Below are 18,047 nucleotides of genomic sequence, written 5' to 3'. Positions count from 1 at the left end.
GGAGAGATCACATCGAATGAGTGGTATCAGTGGAACTAGCTGTAGAACCAGGAATGAGCTGTTGTGTTTATTTATATGCAAATGCTAGAAGTGTAAGAAACAAGGCAGATGAAATGGTTGTACTAATTGAATTTATTCACCCAAAAATTGTTGGAATAAGTGAGACATGGTTAGATGAGGATGACATCCTAAAAGGAATAGAGATGGAAGGATATGATGTGTTTCGTGAGGATAGAAAGGGTAAAAAGGGAGGGGGAAGTGCTACTGATGATAGAGAAAGAGTTATGTCCATACAAAGTACAGATGCAAGAGGGAAATAGTGCCAGTGGTTTTGAGGCAGTATGGTATGAGATAGAGGTGAATGGAATGAAATACTTGGTTGGATGTTGTTATAGACCAGGAAATGTGGATGGTAGTGACTATGAAATGTATAATCAAATCAGGTCACCTGGTTTTCAGAAGGATGAAGAGATGTTGGAAAGGGTAAATAAGAAAAGAGTGATCATTATGGGCGATTTTAATTATGGTATAGACTGGAATGATGAGATAGCAACTGGAAGTAAAGAAAATGAGTTTCTTGAGTTTTTGAGAGATAACTACCTCAGACAGTATGTAAAAGAGGGCACACGAGGATTGAGGGTCTTGGATTTGGTCATCTCATCAGAGGATGTAATTATAAATGAAGTATCAAATCACCCACCAATTGGTGAGAGTGACATGAGGTCTAAATGTATTCCATGGGTGAGAAGGTTAAATAAGGTAGGTGTGAAATGGATGAATAAAGAGATTAAGCATGCGATACAGAGAAAAAGGGCATCGAGGCAGCATAAGAGAAGTGAAAATAACCAATTCCATGAGGACTACAAAGACCAGGCAAGACGAGTGACTTGATTGGTGAGGGTAGCTAAAGAGAGTATGAACAGTAATTAGCAAATTAAGCCAAAAAGAATCCTAAGGAATTCTTTCGATATATAGCCAGCAAAAGAAAGAAGGATTATGGAAGGATGACATTGATTGGAGAAAATGGTATAAAGACAGCTGTTGCAGAATGTGTGGTGGAGATACTTAATGAGCAGTTCATAAAGGTCTTTCAATCTTGTGAATGTGACTACTTGAAGAGATTGAGAGCTGTAGATGATGGGGAAGACAGACTGACTGCAAGTGAGCAAGAGGTGTATGGGGAGTTGAGCAAACTAGATGTAAATAAGGCTATGGGACTTGATAATATATCACCACATATTCTGAAGGAATGTGCCAGTTTACGCCGGCTTTGACATTTTTTAATACAAGTCTTGCACTTGGTCAAGTTCCTAAGGAGTGGAAGGAGGGCAAGATTGTGCCATGTCATAAAGGAGGTGATAGAATTCAAGTATCAAACTATAGTAGGCCTATCTGTGTGTCAGGTGTTAAGTTGTTGGAGAAGCTTGAGAACTAGAATTCAGAAATTGGGTTGACAACAATGGTATTATCTTCGTGGACAGCATGGATTTACTAAAGGGAGGTCATGTTTTAGTAATCGACTTACTTATTGCAATAAGATGACTGCTTTCATGGACAGAGGAGAAGGATACACAGTAATATACTTTTATTTTGCAAAGACTTTTGATAGATTACTGCATGATAAGTTGATAGTCAAACTGGAGTGGATGTGGTTGGATATTAGATTGGTGCATTGGATTGTAGACTGGCTAGCTGATAGGTATCAACAAGTTGTGTATGGGGGGGGGGAAGCGATATCCAGGAAAAGGAAAGTTACTAGTGGTGTGCCTCAAGGGTCTGTTTTAGGGCCATTGCTGTTTAACTTGTATATTAATGATATTGGTGAAGATTTGGATGGAGATATTCAGTAGTTTGCAGATGATTCAAAGTTGGGGACCAACCATGAAGAGTAGAGATGATGCTGTGGCCTTACAAGAAGACTTAAATAAATTGAGTGATCGGGCATGGGAATGCGAGTTCAATATTGCAAAATGTAAGGTTTTAAAATTTGGAAAACAAAAACGTGATGCAGAATTTATGCTTGGTGAGGATATATTGTCGGAGGTGGAGGAAATAAGAGATCTGGGAGTGATAATGGATAAGGATCTGAAATTTAGGGGGACACATAACAAAAATTGTGAAGACAACACAAAGGCCTCTGGGAATAATGCAGAGGACACTGACTTGTAGAAGTAGGGAGGTTCTTGTTCCAATGTATAAGGCTTTGATTAGGCCACACATGGACTATTGTGCCCAGATTTTGTCACCTGATTTTCAGAAGGATGAAGAGATGTTGGAAAGGGTCCAAAGGTGACTGACTAAGGTAGTTTCTAACCCCTGGAATGTCAAGTATGACGAAAGATTGAGAAGATGCAACTTGCAGAGTCTGGTGGACAGGAGGAAGAGGGGGGAGATATGATATAGATCTACAAGTTATTAAGGTGTTGTTATAGGATCAATGCTGGAGAGGTTCTACAGAAAATAGTGGGAGATCAGGGAAGAACCAGAGCATCCTTGGAAACTGTATAAAGAGGGTGTGAGTAGGGGAGTGAGAAGCAGGTTTTTTCATGCAGAGTTGTGAATGATTGGAATGCCTTGCCTGAGAGTGTGGTGTCTGCAGATAATTTGAGTGTGTTTTAAGCACGGTATGATGAGCTGTGTGTTTGATAAAAGGACCTCCTAGATGTATCTTTGATTCCATGGGGTCTTGGGTAATAATAATAATAATGGTGGATAGGAATTTGAAGTTCAAAGGTCACATAGCAAAAATTGCAAATACAACTCAGAGGATAATTATGATGTTGAAACAAACTTGACATGTAAGGATAAGAAAGTCAAGATGAATAGTTACTTCTTTATAAAGCCATGATAAGACTGTACCTGGACTACTGTGCAGATATTTGGTCTCCCAGGTTCCAAGGGGATAAAGAAGCTATGGAAATGGCAAAGAAGAGTTATAAAGATTATATCAGGATTATGGGATTCAGATTATGAGGACAGATTGCAAGTATGTGGATTAGAAACTCCGGTTAACAGAAAAATTAGGGGTGATATGATAGAGATCTATAAACTTCTGAATAGTATTATAAGATATCCTCTATAAAATTTTTTGTTATAAGGAAAGTGTGGAGAGAACACGACAACATCCATGGAAGTTAAGTTTGTTTGCAGTCAAGAAAGGGATAAGAGCTAGGTTTTTCTCTCAAAGAGCAGTGATCGAGTGGAATAGTTTGAATTTAGAAGTAGCACGTGCTGAAAGAGTTTAAGGGAAGGTATGACAGCTGGTTTGGGTGATGTCTAGCCTTCCTCGATAAGTCCTTGACTCCCTGGAGGCCTCGGATGATGATGATAATAATAATAATAATAATAGTGCCATCCCATGTATGAACAAGAGGTAAAAGAGCAGGAGGCTGTTAATGCGTTTCATGAATATTTGGAGGTTGTAGTCTTCAGGAAAAATCATAAGGAAGGCTATTCTGAAGAAAAACAGTAGATGGAATGAAAGAGTAGGATTAAAAGTTGTTTCAATGAATTTGAAGTTGAATAATAAACTGATACTGACCATCAGTTGTTTGTTTTTACATGCTTTGAGAAAAGTGGAGCCATGATAAATAGTTAGCTCAGTGGAATGCTCATGAGCATACCTATAGAAGAGAGCAGAAAGAGCTCTAAGAGAAAGTGATTGGAGTGAATCTTAGGGAGAAAAGGAAAGAGAAGAGTAGGGTTTTATTAAGCGGAATGTCCTTCTCTAGGTAGCATCAAAAATTTTGAGGACAGTTTTGTGCAGATGAGAAGCAGTGTGATGAGTGTAAAAAGACACCAAGTTCTTCTGGAGGCTGTTGATTGCTGATATCAGCATCTATGACTATAATATAAATGGTGAGTGCATAAGCATACTGAAAAACAAAATGAAAACTTTTGTGTACATATATATATAAACAAATTTCTAAAACATATAAAGTAAATAATCTGTATAATACTGGTTTAAAATCTTTCTGTATGCAATAATACATATTATTTTCATGAAGAAATTTAAATGCAAACAATAGAATATATTCAATACATCATACAAAATCTGTATAAGTGCATAAGGTTAGGGCAGACTGCTAAAACCAGTAAAATGATACTGTAACATTAAAAAAATGAAGATAGTCTATTAAAATGTGACAAATGATTAAACTGGATCCAAAATGCTCACACAGACAAGCACATATTCATTATCTGTCAACAGGGAGTGTATTACATAATATGATCAATACAAAGTTGAGCATGAACTTCTCTATGACCCCTTGCACAGACTGTGACAGTTTGATTTCAAAGCTTTAACTATATATATATTCATATATATTCTTATTTGAAAATATGGCCAAATCAAAATCAACTAAACAATGAGGACAGGGTATAGAGTCTGTAACTACATCTATTTTTTAGTCAGTCTGCCTGTTTTGCAGAATGAAAAACTCTTTCTGGGAGGATGTTTATCTGGTGCCACTTGTTATTAATCTCTTTCTGTTCCATAATGATGACTGTCACTGGGGTAATAGTTTTGTTTAATGATCTGCCTGTAATCAGCATAAGGGAAAGGCAGACAGAGATGCTTTAAGGGATGAGCTACCCTAACTGTAGTATTTGCAGCTTCATTTCGCTTGATTCCAGCAAAAACATTCTGGCTTGGGATCCAACAAAACTTCCTGACAGTCTTCTTATGTGATGTAATAAATGTTGGATCTGAGAGAGAGGGGGAGGGAGATACACAGAGCACTGGATGTGTTGTGTGTGTGTGTGTGTGCACGTATATATCAGATCTCATTGCCTGTAGAGAATAGCTGCTGACATTGAAACAGCAGTGGGTTGACATATTCCTGGTTCATTCACTTTGAAATAAAGACTAGGAACTGCAACATGAGTTGCAATTCTGATTGCCTGATGATGGACAGGATCTAATCATCAAAGAGTACTTTTCTGGCAGAGATATAAACCTGAGAACTGTAATCTAGTTTTCACCAGATAAGTGTACAGTAAAGAAGGAGCAAAAAGAGTAGTTATAGTCTGCATTCCAAGAGGTGTAAGACAGGGTGTGAAGGATGTTAGATGCTCATCTGCACAGATTTCTCAGTTTGCATATGTGAAGTAGAAATTAAAATTCTTTTTTATTGAACATGAATCCCAATAATTGTCTCTTCTATAACTGGAATCACTGCCGTAATCTCAACTGTGGGTTGAGGTGAAAACGTTTTTGTTGAAGACTTAAACCTAATGGAAAGTGCCCTGGAAGAAAGATGGTCAAGGGCTTGCTTTAACTGTCATTGAATAATCCTTATGTTACATGAATGACAAAAGATAGTCTTCTTCTTCCTTTTTACCCACAGCTGAGATTACAACAGTGATTACAACAGGCCTAGTAGCCTGTTATGGAGCTGTCCTTAACCCTTCCAAACCATACCCGTCCTGAGGATAAGGTAGTTAGCCTTATGCCTCCCGGTGTGTCCTATGGCTGTAGATGCATGTGTTCACAGGGCCGGTTTGCCTGTTCTGGGGGTATGAAAAACCCGAGTTTCAGAGTGGAGGGGGGACCCTACCTCTGTATGAGACTGGCTAACTCACCTTTCGTCAAAAGAGACCAGATAAAGGTTCCTCGTGCCACTCACAGGAATTGAACCCATATCTTACTGACCAAAGGGCTTGTCTATACCGACCGAGCTATGGATGCTCTCGACAAAAGATAGTAAAGCCATCAATGTAGAGGGCATTGCTTCTGGTAGAAGAAAGGTGCTCTGTTTTTGAGTTTGCTTTGATGGCAAATAAACAGCATGACATTCGATGCAAAAAACCATGGGAGTTCCTCCTATTAGAGAAAGAATCAAGGTTTTAAAGGTTTTGAGTTGTTAAATATATATACTTTTTTTAATGAAGGGGATGTTCTCTGTAAGAATGAAGACATGTTTGTCTTTTAGTATACCTAACTTCCAAGGTGTTTTATATTTTTTCATGAAAAAGCATATGACATGAAAAAAAAAAACTAATACCATGCATTTTCATTTTTCACTATGCACTTTTCTTTTAGGAAAGCAAGTTTAATGAATGTTTCAAACTAGATGCTATAATGCAAAATAAAAGGCTTCAAGATATCTTTCAGAAACCATACAAAATGAGAATTAACCATTATTTACAAAATCTTGCACAAGCAACTAATCAGATGTATCAGGAGATAATTTCTGTAATTTATGGATCCTTGCTGGGTTTTGGAAAGGCAATAATAATTGCCCTTTGCCTGGTATCCAGAAATTTGTTCTCACAGAAGATACTGTTGTAGAGGCTGAAGAGATGATCCATTTCAGAGATCATTTACTCTGCCTTTTTTTTTTCCCTCCCTCCCATGATCAGAATCATCGTGGGGATCTGTTTGAAGAAAACAAACTGGATCTTTTTTTTCTGCTTTGCTCTTTAGGAATAGGAACCTGCAGAACTAAGGTTGCCAATGTTTTTGCAAAACTTTCACTGAGAGTATCTGCCATTGTGCATCTGTGTTCTAGGATCAAAAGTGCATGGGTTGTATAGTGTCCTTCACTTTTTCAATTTTGTCTGCAACAATATGCTTTGGTGTTGGTTGATTTTGTTAAAGAAAATATGCAATGAATCCACATGTCTTTTTGGCCCTAGCAGATGTGATATGCTTGAGTGCAGCCACATTTAAAAGCAGTTAAGTTTCATTGTTTAGAATATTCTTGACTGCCATTCTTATTTGAATTCCACCATGGTTTTGAGAAGGTGGAAACTGAATGATTTGAGTACTGAAGTTGTAGCAATTTATAAACCCTATAATATAATTCATTGCTTTGCTCTACCTGATAGGCAAAGAGCTGGCTGATTGCAGAATCAAATTCTGCTAATGATAACAATGTATTCTAGTCAGTCTGATCTATTTTCCATTATGATATCCATATTGGTATACATTATTACCCACATACCACAGGAAAATATTTCCTATTTCCCACTTAAACAATGAAAAGATGGTTGGTGAACATACTGTTATGTTGATAGCAGTGAAGATGTTGTGGCAAACTATCTCTTGACTTCCTAATATGGACTATTTATTATACTCTGTTTTTTCATCTTTTGCATATCTTTATCCATTAACCATTCACATGTTTAGGAGTAAGGTGGATGTTTCTTCCTCACAGTTCATGCATTTATGTGTTTTGCTTATGCACCCCTTCATTTCATGTTCTTTACTGTCAACATAATGCAATTTGAACATGAGTATATTTTTGAAACTTGAAGCATTTCAAAATATTTGGGATGCAGAGCCTGATAGCATAGCTAAGATGGTGAAATAGCCTGCTTTCAGCAATGTTGAAGATTACGACCTGTTAAATAAGGATGACATTCCTGGTTAGTACAAGATTACCATTCCTACATTTCAGGATTTGTCTTACGGCTGTCACTTCTTGATCTTTCAATTCAGAGCAGATCTCATTGTATGAAACACTGAGGAGATCCCATTCTTCTGGAAAAGCTTAATGTTTTATGGTTGTTACTGTAAGCAGAATCCCTCCTCAACAGACACTGCATGAAGGAGCTGCTTTGAATGTTTCTGACAAGCTGTTTCAACTAGTACCTAAATGGAATTTGATTTTGGGATCCTGCAAATTCTTCAAAACCCTTTAGCATGAAGTAGGGTAATTTTTCACAAAATGATATTCACTTGTTGAATGTATAAGGACAGCTGGTATATGTTAATAGGTGTTTATGTTTCTTACTTTGTTTCTTACAGAGGAATTCACACAGAATCTAAAGGAAATTGTTGAAGTAGACAAACTGAAGTCAATGTCGTTACAAAATCCTGATCATGAGAGAGTATAAGGCTGTTTAGGAATTCATTCTCATATCGAGTATTACAGTTGTAGCTTTATAAACTTTATAGTTTATCCTAAAAGATGTCGGGTGAAAACATTCTTTAAGAATAACATGACCAACTCATCCTACCTTCAGATGAATATCAAGAATCTATTCCTCACCCTCCACATCAGGAATGTAAAAATTTTTTTTTAATGTTTGTCTCATGCCAAAGTTCCCTAGCTTTCTTCCTCCAAAAGTAAGTGGGATGATTCTAACCATCAAGAAACCATGAAAATGAGAACTTCATTGAATAAACTGACTTTCTCTCACTGTTGCTCACTGAATGTGTGGCACCACTTGTTGAATGAATTGTGGATTCCAAATATGGAGATATATTTTGTTTTAGAAGAGGCTGTCAAAGAAAATGTTTTTTTTTTATTTAAATTTTTTGTTATAATTTTCAAGAACTTGTTATTAAGATATAATGGATTTTTTTTGTTGTTAACTGAATTTCATTTTTTGAGTGGAATTAAAAAAAAAGTATTTTTCATTAAAATTTTTTGTTTAAATGATTATTTTTAAACAAAAAATTTAAATGATTTTTTTTAAATTTAAAGTATAATTTACAGATGTGCTTAACATATATATTTTCTTGAAGCAGGAAAGGTCACAAAAACATTTTCTTTATTTATCTTTTTCTTACTTATAGTTTCTTTCGTATAACATTATAGTAGCTAAAGGACCGTGAAGTGCTTAATGTTGGTAAAGATCTCCAGAGATAAGTGTTATTTTATGTAATAACTGGCAATGTTGTTTGCATTTTAGTATACTATCATTTATTTTTTTATAACTTAGTGTGTCTGCATGATTATTGGCCTTTGAATTTGTTACTAATTTTTTTTTAAATTGAATTTTGGAATCTTGCCTTGAACGTAACAATATGGTACATATGAAGTCAATGGGATAAGGCCATGAGCGGCATGAATATCAAATACCGTTAATGAAGTAGATTTTTCAAAAACTGTTGCATGTCGTGAGTGCAACACTTATGTGTTGCAAAATGTGAAAGATGCGTTTGTGGAGGGACTGAACAGGAGATGAGAGAAAGTATGGATTTGTAGAAAGTGAGATATTTTGTTACACTATGAGTTAACGAATGCAAAACAGACTGAAGGAATGAAAGTTAGTGTAAATAAAAGAATGCAAGAATAAAGAAGCAAAAGTAAGTATGAATGAGAAATTGGAAGTAGGGTAAAGCAGAACAAGAGGTAACAAAACTATGGAAGTGACAGAGATCAAAAATGCCAGAATAAGATTTGAAGAAAGACTTTTTCAAAATGAAAAAAGGAATATGAGGAGTGATATTAGATGTATAGGGAAAACAAATGAAAGTGTGCAAAAGAATAGCATGAAATAAAAACGGGTAAAAGAGATGATGAGTGATTTGAGAATAACAGTGTATGGATATCCAGGATTGGTTAATGGGGGATTCCATAAGGTCTGCTTTTCAGAAAGGAGAATGAGCAAGATAATTCATGATTTGAACATGAGAAAGAAATGAGCAAGAAAATTAGTGGTGGTTGTGGAGACAAATGACTTAAGTAAACTAAGGAGAATGTAAGGGTGGATATCAGGAGGTTACCAAGGAGAGTGAAAGATAATAGTATATTGTGCAAGATTGTCAGTGTGTTGAGAGCAAGAATCATGAATGGTATGCTGGCAGAGCTGTGTGAGGAGAAGGGAGTGCAGCTCATGGACGTGTAGGCCATGTATTTGAAGAAAGAATGGAATTATGCAGATGTGATGTATAATTCCATTCTTGATTCTCACTCATTACAGAGCATTTGAATGGCTTCGTAGTGAGTGAACTTTTTCATCTTTGGCACTACAGCCCCATGTAGGGCCTTGGCCTCTGATTTTTGGGTTTCATAACTCATTACAAGGTGGGGGTCGTTACCCCCATGCTCAACCATGTGTAATTGTCTGTGAAGTGTTGTGTTCTTAAGACCGGTTTGCCTGCTTTGAGGGATGAAAAACCCAAGATAAACCCTGTAGTCCACATCCAAGACTGGCTAACTTGGCTATGTCTGAGAAAGATCCTTAGCTCCTCATATCGGTGACAAGAATCGAACGCAGGACACTCCTTTCCCAGGCATATGGTTGCAGAGCGTGCAACCACTCGGCTAACCGCACAGACAGTGAATGAACTGGAGAAACTATTGCTAGATGGAAGAGAAGTGTGTGATGAAAGCATGAGATCTGAAGGAAGAGCTGAACCTGAAATAAAAGATTAGGAGAGTGAAACAGATAAGACTGAAGTGCTTGGTAATGGAAATAGTAATAGTGTGAGAGATGAAGAGAGGACAGGAATGCAAAAGAAACAGGGAGAGTCGGGTAGAGAGTTGGTATTGGGAATAGAAGTGAATGTATGGGGATGATCAGCATTGAATGGAATAGATCAGGATGCAAGTTGGGTAGTTGAGGCTGTGCAGATATGTGTGGTAAGTGCTAATAAAAGTGACTGGGCAAGGGCAGGTGTGGTGAGAAAATCACAACCAACAAGTGGCTCAGGGTAGGATTTACAAATGCCAGGAGTATCAGAAATTAGGAAGATGAAAGAAATTCTTTCACTGATTGAGTTTATTCACCCCAAAAATCATTGGAATAATTGAAACATGGTTACACGAAGATGGTGTCTTAATGAGAATAGAAATGGAAGGGTACAGTGTCTTTTGCAAGGATATAAAGGACAAGAAGGGAGGGAGAGTGCTGCTGATGATAGCAGGAGAATTATGTCCATATAAAGTAGACATGAAAGAGGAAAATAGTGGCACCGATTTTGAGGCAGTGTGGTGTGAGGTGGAAACTGACAGGAAGAGATATTTAGTTGGATGTTGCTATAGGCCAGGGAATGGAGTGTGGTGAAGAAATGTATAAGCAATTTCGGTCAGTGAACAAGGAAAGGGTGATTATTATGAGTGATTTTAATTATGGCAGTATAGACTAGAATGAAGGGATAGCATTTGGGAATAAAGAAATGAATTACTTGAGTTCTTGAGTTCTCTCATCATACCAGACAGCATGTAAAGGAGGGCAGGCAATCTGATTATTGCATCAGAGGATGTAATTGTGGGTGGAGTTTCACACTTCACTCTATACACTATCATGAAGTGATCACATGGGTTGTGGCCAGCCATATGAAGAGTTTTGTGAGGAAAGGGTATATGTGGAAGTATAAGGCTGGTGATTATGACAAGCTTAGGAGACAACTTGGAGCTATAGAAGGGAACAAGGAATTGAATGGTAAGGAATAAATACATACTGCTTATTAAGAATGATTATGGTAAGATGCTGTTAATGGATAAAAGTGGAAGATTGGTGACTGCTGCAGAGGACATTGTTGAGGTGTTCAGTGGGCAGTTCATCAAAGTGTTTCATTCTCGGTGTGAAATCAGAAGTTCAAGTGTAGGGAATGAAATGAGAGAAGAGCAAGCTAGATGTCAATAACACAATAGGTGACATTAAGACTAGATGACATATCACTATGTGTTTTGAGGGAATGTTCCAGAAAGTTAGCATCAGCCTTGGCCTACCTGTTTAACAAGTCTTGCAACAGTACAAGTCTCAAAGGAATTGAAGAAAGGTAAAAGTGTTCCACTTTAAATGATTTTATATAAGGCTAAGGCAACAAATTGGCTGATCTGTATATATATATGGAGTTGTAATTAAGTTACTGGAGAGGTTGGTGAGAAACAAGATACAAAAGTAGGTTGATAACAGTGATATTCTTTGTGCTTGTCATAATGGGTTTGTTAAAGGGATGTCATGTTTTACAAACTTGCTTATGCACTATAAGAAGGTGACAAATGTATTGGACAAGAGAGATGCATAGATTTTGCAAAGGCTTTGATAGATTGCCACACCACAAGTTGGTCACTAAACTGAAGCAGATGAGATCAGGTGATAGACTAGTCAGTTGAATATGTGAATGAATATTCACATAGGTAACAGCAAGTTGATTGCTGATACCTATCTGATAGTCATTCACATATTCAACTGACTTGTCTATCTAGTCTATCTTTTGTATCTACAGGGCATGATCTCGAAAGAGGAAAGTCACTAGTGGTGTGCCACAAGGGTCAGTTTTGGGACCATTGTTACTTAATCTGTATACAATGATATTGGGATAGGTTTAATTGATGATATATAACCGTTTGCAGCTGGGAGAGTGATGAGGAATCAAGCAGATGCTGTGGACTTACAGGAGGACTTGAATAGATTGTACAAGTGGGCAAGAGTATGGAACTGTCAAATCAGTGTTAACCAAGTGTAAGGTTCTGAAATTTGGTAGGCAACAATGGGATGCAAAGTATACACTTGGCAGAGAAATTCTGGAGGGAGTTTAGGAGATAAGAGACTTTGGAGTGGTAATGGACAAGAATCTGAAATTCAGAGGTCTCATTGCACAAGTTGTGAAGACATCACATCATATTATGGCAATGATGTGGAGGACGTTAACTTGCAGAAATAAAAAGTTTCTAGTTCCAAGGCCTCAATCAGGCCTTATATGGATTATTGTGCACAGATTTTGTTTCCTGGTTTTCATGGTGATGAGGATATGTTTGTAAGGGGTTCAGAGAAGACTGACTGGTCAGAAGTGGTCTTTGGGATGTGAGGACAGATTTGAGATATGATGGAATGCAGTTCACAAAACCCTGTGAATAGAAGGAAGAGAGGGGATATGATTGAGACATTTAACTGAGACATTGTGGTGAATGCAGATACAGTTTAAAGCACGATTTGAACAGTTTTGTGTGTACAGTTTTTGCCTCCCATAGTGAGTCTAAAGACTAATTGTGGGAGGCAAACACTGTTAATAATAAGAATAATAACAACCTATACTTACTATATTATGATAACAGCCACAATTAGATTATTTTATTGGTGAAAAAATGGACCCCCCCCCCCCCACTGTGAAACTGTGAAATTTTCTTACTGTGATGTTGTCTGGTCCCAATTAATCAGTTAAACATATACTCACTGTATATGAATGAGATGATTCAGTTAGGAAATTATAGAAGTCAGGATGCTAAGAGTGATCAAATAAGAGACCTCATGATATGGTAATTTGGAATAAAACTGTTAACAGAATAGTACCAAAATAATTTTATCAGTGCAATCATTTTCTGATACAACAGGAAATGACTGTATAACTGATGGTTCTTTTGTGTGATTACTTTTAACAATATGAGTAAGAGCATGTGAAAATTGAAAGAAATAGTTCTATATTTATTATTATTATTACCCCAAGACCTCATGGAGTCAAAGACTCATCTGGGAGGTCCTTTTATCACACACACATATCATCATACCGTGTATTAAACACACAAACTCCTTGCAGACACCAAACTCTCAGGCAAGGCATTCCAATCATTCACAACTCTGCACGAAAAAAACCTGCCTCTCACTCCCCTACTCACACCCTCTTTATACAGTTTCCAGGGATGACCTCTGGTTCTCCCTGGATCTCCCACTATTCGCTGTACAACTTCTCCACCATTGATCCTATAACAACCCCTTACCAACTTGTAGGTCTCTATCATATCTCCCCTCTTCCTCCTGTCCACCAGACTCTGCAAATTACATCTTCTCAATCTTTCCTCATACTCGACATTCCAGAGGTCAGAAACTACCTTAGTCAGTCACCTTTGGACTCTTTCCAACATCTCTTCACCCTTCTGAAAACCCGGTGACCAAATCTGGGCACAATAGTCCATGTGTGGCCTAATCAAAGCTTTATACAACAGAACAAGAATCTCCCTACTTCTACATGTCAGTGTCCTCCGCATCATTCCCAGAAGCCATTGTGTTGTCTTCACAATTTTGGCGATGCGTCCCCTAAACTTTAGATCCTTATCCACTATCACCTCCAGATATCTCTTATTTCCTCTACCTCCAACAATATATTCTCACCAAGCATAAATTCTGCGTCCCATCTTTGTTTTCCAAATTTTAAAACCTTACATTTTGCAACATTGAACTCACATCCCCATTTCCGTGCCCAATCACTCAATTTATTTAAGTCTTCTTGTAAGGCCACAACGTCTTCACTACTCTTTATAGTTCGTCCCAACTTTGCATCATCTGCAAACTACTGAATATCTCCATCCAAATCTTCACCAATATCATTAATATACAAGTTAAACAGTAATAGCCCTAAAACAGACCCATGAGGTACACCACTAGTGACTTTCCTTTTCCTGGATATCGCTCCCCCATACACAACTTGTTGATACCTATCAGATAGCCAGTCTCCAATCCAATGCACTAATTTAATATTCAACCCCATCTGCTCTAGTTTGACTGTCAACTTATCATGAGGTACTCTATCAAAAGCCTTTGCGAAATCCAAGTATATTACTGTGTATCTTTCTCCTCTGTACAAGGAAGCAGTCACTTTATTGTAATAAGTAAGTAGATTACTAAAACATGACCTCCGTTTAGCAAATCCATGCTCTCCATCAAAGAAAATACCATTGTTGTCAACCCAACTCTGGATCCTAGTTCTCACAAGCTTCTCCAACAACTTAACCACAACACCTGACACACAGATAGGCCTATAGTTTGATGCTTGAGTTCGATCACCTCCTTTATGAAGTGGCACAATCTTGCCCTCCTTCCACTCTTTAGGAACTTGACCAAGTGCAAGACTCGTATTAATAAAATATGTCAAGGCAGGTGTTAACATCCTGGCACATTCCTTCAGAATACGTGGTGATATATTATCAAGTCCCACAGCCTTATTTACATCTAGTTTACTCAACTCTCCATTTTTCATTTTGAAAATACAGAAATATTTCCATAAGCTTCAAAAGTAATAACAAAAAACAGGTTTATTATTGTGATATTTAATTTTTGTGATACTGGTGGTATTTCAGTAAACAGATATGACTGGGTGAACAGACAGTTGGATAGAGTGCTTAACATGACTGAAATCACAGGTTTAGTGAGCTGAAGTCTTAAAAAAAATTATATTTCAAAACAATAATAAATGGAATTCAAGAATGCATATAGTATAAGCAAAACTACAGAAAATTAACAGTACAAACTACAAAAGAGATGAAAGTGCATAAAAGTTTACTTACTCAGATGTTAACCAAGTAAAGCTGATACCTCCTTTAACATCACTCTCTTCACTGATTAAATGAGCAACTTGTGCGCCAAGAGAAACTAACAGCCAGCACAAACCAACAGCTAAAAAGCACCTAATAATAATAATAATAATAATATGTATTTAAATTACTTGATATAAAAAATTAACACTTAAATAATTAACTTTATGTAGCACATTTTTGGCACTTTATTCACAGAAATAATATATAAATAAATAATGAAAGTAGAACTTTTTTATTACAGTTAATAAGATATACAGCAGTATCTTATATATGCAGTAATATATGCAGTAATATATATATATATATATATACATACTCTATATGTCAGCATATAAGACAATTCAAATACTACAGAAAAACCCCTCAAAATCATAGGTCATCTTATACGGTGAGTATGAAAAAGGAAGCTTAATTTCTTGGATGAACATTTAGATAGTTACAATACATCGTTATATAAGAAAATAGTCAGTGTTTATAAACAAATCAGATTAATTTTTTGTTACATAAATTTATTTAAAATATTACAATAGATGTAAGTCTTAAAAAACAAATAATTATTAACCTCAATTTTCATGTTAATTTTCTTCATCATCTGTTGAAAATAGTCTTCAGATTCATTGTTTAAATGATCATCATATGGATCCCAGTTCGAATCCGGTGAATTGATTTCATTTTCATCATCATCAGTGTCCCACAATAGATCATCTTCCGTACCATCCATAAGATTAGAGATACCACACTTTTTAAATGATTTTAGTCCATTTAAATGATTTTTACCATTTTAGTGCATATGCTCTAATCATATTTCTTGTAAACAAGATAACCATTCTGAATTTGTTCGAATACCCATTCTGCAACGTGATTTTCCAGTTGCAGCCATTGGGTGATTCCCCCGTTTTCATCGCACATTTTTTCTTTGGCAATTTTTTTTAAATATCTTCTTTCTTTCTCCATTCTCTTACCATCTTCTTGGTTATGTCAAACTTTCTTGCAGCAGCACAATTATTAGTTTGCTTTGCCATTTCAATTACCCTTATTTTAAATCAAGCTTCATACTTTCTTCATTTTGTTGCTGGTTCCATGATTTTAAATGATAACAATTTTAATAATCCTAAAATTAAAAAAAAAACGCAAAATTAATAAATAATTAAAATTGGGGCTAATTGATTTTAATTAGGGTAATTTACATAAATACTAAATCTATGCTATGCAAAAAAATAACAGATATGCATAGATATAAAAATAACAGATATAACAATACCTAACGCTGCATTAATACAAGAAAGAAGAAATTGGAGAGCCATCTTATACAACTGACATAAGCTTAAAACCTACAAATAGCTTAAAATTTAGGCTATTTTTAGGCTATTATCTAGGTCTTATATGTCGGTTGTTCTATATGCCGACATATACGGTGTATATATACAGGGTGTTCGGGATAAATTTGACATATTTATAATTAATTATATTTTTCCGTAAGTTACATGTATTAACACACACTTCTCTTCATTTAAAAGTTTGGACCCTTCTTCATTCATATACAAGATGTCAGAAAGGATGGATAGCTGGAACCCACCTGAATCATGGAAGAGAATAACTTGTATCATGATGATTCGTGCCCGCCATCAAAATAAGGATATTACGACTGCTGCCCAATGTTCCCTGAATACAGTAAAAACAATCAGACATGAACTAGAGTGCAATGGTGACTACGAGGATGTAGCAAGAAGAAAGATCCCTAGCAGACGATCTGATTGCGTTCGTACAGCAGAATTCCTCGCAAATCTGCAGGAACAGGTGTTGAAGAACCCTGGCATTGGAATTTGGGCTTTGTTCGTGGAGTTGCTAACTGTAGTCAAGCCCTGGATAACAAGGGTAGCCAATGGTAGGCCGTATGTATGGCAGCAGGATTCGGCCCCTTGCCACACCTCTGGGAAAAGTCAAAAATGGTTGTCTGAAAATTTCTACGACGTCACCAGTTCAAATGTTTGGCCTCCAAACTCCCCAGACCTCAACCCCATGGATTATTTTGTATGGGGCGCAGTTGAAAAAGACACCAATCGCACTTCCAGTAATACAAAAGCCCAGTTAATGGATAAAATTAAAACAGTTTTTGCGGCCCTTCCCAGGGAGACTGTAGCATCAGCTTGTTCGAGGTTCCGAAGCAGAATTGAAGCTGTGATCGATGCTAATGGTGGTTATTTTGAGTAAATCTTGTTGATAGTATTGTAATTAACTCTGCCTGTAATGTTTTTTTGTCAATTCATTAAATTTAATAGATACAAAGAAGATTTTCTTTTTCCTTACGAAACTGTCAAATTTATCCCGAACACCCTGTATATACATATATATATATATGTAAGGGACGTCCAGAAAGTAAGTTCTGATGGGCTGTCAGAGAAACAAAAATATACTTACAAAAAAACTTTATTGGAAATTAAAGTAGACATCTTTCACTACTTTTCTACATAATTTCTGCCAATGTTCAGGCACTTATCATAACGGGGTGGCAAGAGTTGTATACCTTTGTCGTAGAAGGTTGTCGCCTGTGATGCAAACCATGTATTGACTGCTTCTTTGACCTCGCTGTCATCTTGAAACTGCCGGCCACCGAGGAAAGATTTCAGATGTTTGAGCAGATGAAAGTCGCTTGGTGAGCGGTCAGGACTATATGGGGTATGATGGAATTGTTCCCAGCCAAAGATGGTGAGAAGTTATGTTATGCCGGCCGTATGGACGGACGTTATCATGAATCAAAACAACACTCCTCGTAAGCATGCCACGTCATTTATTCTGGATCACACGATGCAGTTTCTTAAGGGTTTGGCAGTACGTACTCGCATTGCTGGTAGACTTCTTGGGTCAAGGTTCTACAATTCTTGTCTGTCCCAAAAACACAGTGCACATGATTTCCCAAGTGGAAACTGTTGTCTTCAATTTCATCATGACTGATGATGAGGTGCGCCTCCTCCATGGACTGTTGTTTGGATTCAGGGGTAGTGTGCGACACCCAAATCTCTTCCCTGGTGACAAGTCTGCTCAGGAAAGCATCGC

General features: G+C 36.8%; 1 protein-coding gene across 3 annotated transcripts in view; it reads right to left on the bottom strand.

Annotated features, from left to right (window-relative positions):
• The window catches only part of GrlHz (Gustatory receptor-like Holozoa), a 253,757-nt gene that overhangs the window by 58,554 nt on the left and 177,156 nt on the right, over nt 1-18,047 (bottom strand). For all 3 annotated transcript variants that reach the window (XM_090401540.1, XM_090401539.1, XM_090401538.1), the window contains exon 7: nt 14,964-15,083. In XM_090401540.1, the coding sequence (XP_090257666.1) occupies nt 14,964-15,083 (120 nt within the window). The remainder of the gene's footprint in view (nt 1-14,963; nt 15,084-18,047) is intronic.

Source organism: Typopeltis vanoorti, chromosome 12 (assembly GCF_054136105.1).
Source record: "Typopeltis vanoorti isolate ZY-2024b chromosome 12, IOZ_Tvanoo_1.0, whole genome shotgun sequence".
Taxonomy (NCBI): Eukaryota; Metazoa; Arthropoda; class Arachnida; order Uropygi; family Thelyphonidae; genus Typopeltis; species Typopeltis vanoorti.
The sequence above is the reverse complement of the archived record's forward strand: the minus strand, read 5'-3'. Positions and strand labels throughout refer to the sequence as shown.